The sequence below is a fragment of the Petaurus breviceps genome, unplaced genomic scaffold, assembly GCF_028583685.1.
Source record: "Petaurus breviceps papuanus isolate PSGF00001 unplaced genomic scaffold, PetGlider_PUasm1.0 91041, whole genome shotgun sequence".
NCBI classification, from domain to species: Eukaryota; Metazoa; Chordata; class Mammalia; order Diprotodontia; family Petauridae; genus Petaurus; species Petaurus breviceps.
The window spans coordinates 40,459,834-40,462,314 of NW_027187400.1; the positions used below are offsets into that span (position 1 = coordinate 40,459,834).

The window sequence follows — 2,481 nt, forward strand, 5'->3', positions numbered from 1 at the left end:
GCAGACACCTGGTCACTGAGGGAGGAGGCTGGGAGGAGGGGACAGACGCCTGGTCACTGAGGGAGGAGGGGACAGATGCCTGGTCACTGAGGGAGGAGGGGCAGACACCTGGTCACTGAGGGAGGAGGCTGGGAGGAGGGGACAGACACCTGGTCACTGAGGGAGGGGGCAGAGCCTGGGGGGGTGGGGGGCAGATCAGGTCCTTGGGGCCCTGCAGGAAGAGGCCCTCAAGATCCCCAGGGGCCAGAGGGAAGGCCAGACTTCAGAAGTGAAGGGGTTAAGGTTGCCTAAGCGTCACCTGAGCTGGGCATTGAGTTTCCTGGGTGCTGGCTCCACCCCATTTCGGGGGAGGGGAAGGGAAAGGGCTCAAGCCTCCCTGAGGAGACACCCCCAGTCCTGGGTGAGACTCTGGAGAGCCCTGTGAAGGGGCTGTTCCTTTTCCTTGGACAATAGGAAGCTGGGAGATGGGATGCTTGGGTCCCAGGGTGGGGGTGGGGGTCACCTAGCAAGAAATGCCCCCCTCCCTTCTAGGCCCCATCCCTGTAGGATTCCAGTTGTCATCAGGGACCCTGGCACCTGCCCCTTGGGATGCTTGCACCAAGAATCCCATTTATTTCCCCATGAACGCCTTGTATCCAGATGCCCCTTCTCACTCCCCGCCCCCCAGGCCCTGGAGGCCCCTCCTAGACTTGGACACCCTGAACCTTCCTGCTCCCTGCTCCCCACAGCAGATGCCTGGACCTTGGCCCTTGGCTGACTCAGCAACTCCAGGTATGGTGAGAAGAGAGGTGAGGAAATTGGCAGGCAGCCTTTCCTGTGGGAAGGTTTGGGGGAGAGGCTTGGGAGGGAAAGTCTAGGAAAGCTTCTAGAGTTGGACTGCAGGGGAGGAAGGTAGATCTGTGCTCTGCCCTCAGGGTCCTTAGAGGGGATCCCCCACACCTGTGACTGGCCCAGCTGGCCCAAGGTTCCACATGCTGGAGCCTTGAAGGGGCTGACACTTGGGTCCATGAGTAGGTCCCCCCAGACCCTGAAGGTGCAGCGGATGGGACCTGGGGCTCTGGGGCTCCATTATTGCATACCCGAGTCCTCACGGGAGGAGATGGAGGCTGGCCAACTGGGTCCTAGGAGAATAACCTGTCCCAGACAGTGGCCAGGTGTCTGTCCCCTCTTCCCAGACTCCTCCCTCGGTGACCAGTGGGTGCTGAGATGGTAGGCCAGGCCTATCCAGGAAGTGTCCACATAGAGGGGCCAGCTGACTTGGGTCTGTCATGATTAGGGGGAGAGACTGGTCCCCTGTTACTGGGTTCCCCCTAGGCCACCCTGGTTAATGATCAGCCAGCAGCAGAGCAGGTGTCGGGGGAGGGTCCGATGCGGAGGAGAGAACCCCGGCACACGGCCACCCTTGAGGAGGGCAGAGCGGCCCGAACTGACGGCTGTGAAGGCATCTTCAGACGCCTCCGTCGGCATGGTGGCCGGCTAATTGCCTACAGCCTGGTATGGACCACCAAGGCCTTAGTGCCCCCTCCTCAGTCAGCTGTGATCCCTGACAGCCCTCTGACCCCTGATCCTGGCCCTTCTAAGTGTAACCCACTGGGACCCCGACCCTGGCCCTTTTGACTCGGCATCATCTACTTCTGCCCTCCCCCTCCCACTATGGCCCCTGTTTATAGCGGTCTGTGATTCCCCCAGCCCTTCTGATCCTTAACTCCTTACCCCTCACCTCTGCCTCTAGGTGTTTGAGGACCCTGCCTCGATCCAGGACCCAGACTCAGACACTGACTCAGATGGGCTCGGGCCTGGCTCCAGGGTTGGGATTGGGGGCGAGAGGGGTGGTCCCCCACCGGAAGGTCCCATAGCTGAGCTGGAATGGGACCCCACTGGCGATGTAGGGTGGCTGGGTGCCCCCCGGAGCAGGAGAGTCTGGGCATCGGGATCCCCCTGTGAAGTGTGTGGGCGTACTGAGCCCCTATCGGTAAGTGAGAGCTGGGCCGGGGCAAGGGCAGGGTGGTGGCCTGTCTTTGTCTCAGGGGGAATGTGGGTTTGGAGGGCAGGGTCTGGGGTACACACAGTGTCAAAGGACAGGTTCTTCCAGCTCAGCTTGGATGCCTCATCCCTGAGAGAGTCTGCTATCTTGTAGACCAACCTGGAGCAGGGTGTGCCTCCCTCCAGCCTGTCTCCTTCCCTTTGTCTCTGATGACCCTCCCCAGCAAGACCCCTGTCTCCCACATTCCTCCTGTGATGCCTTGTCTGTCTGTCTGTCTTTCCTCTGAGCCCTTTCCCTAGCTCTCTGATTCCCTGACTTTCTGTCTCTTCTATCTTCCTCTCTGACATTTGGTCCAATGTCTTTCTCTGGCTCTCCCTGGCCCTTCCCATATCTATCTCATATAGGGGTGGGGGTGGTGGAGAATGGAGAGGAAAGAAGAGGGGAAAGAGAGAGATAGAGAGGAGAGAGAAAGAGAATGAGACAGAGAGGGAGAGAGA

The 2,481-nt window shown here is 60.0% G+C and overlaps 1 protein-coding gene across 1 annotated transcript in view; it reads left to right on the forward strand.

Annotated features, from left to right (window-relative positions):
* Positions 1-232: 232 nt before the first annotated feature.
* SYNE4 (spectrin repeat containing nuclear envelope family member 4) overlaps positions 233-2,481 on the forward strand; it is a 2,930-nt gene continuing 681 nt past the window's right edge. Inside the window, exons 1-4 of the mRNA XM_069078631.1 lie at positions 233-400; positions 729-788; positions 1,315-1,494; positions 1,733-1,972. Of these exons, the coding sequence (XP_068934732.1) occupies positions 732-788; positions 1,315-1,494; positions 1,733-1,972 (477 nt within the window). The 5' untranslated portion in view covers positions 233-400; positions 729-731. The remainder of the gene's footprint in view (positions 401-728; positions 789-1,314; positions 1,495-1,732; positions 1,973-2,481) is intronic.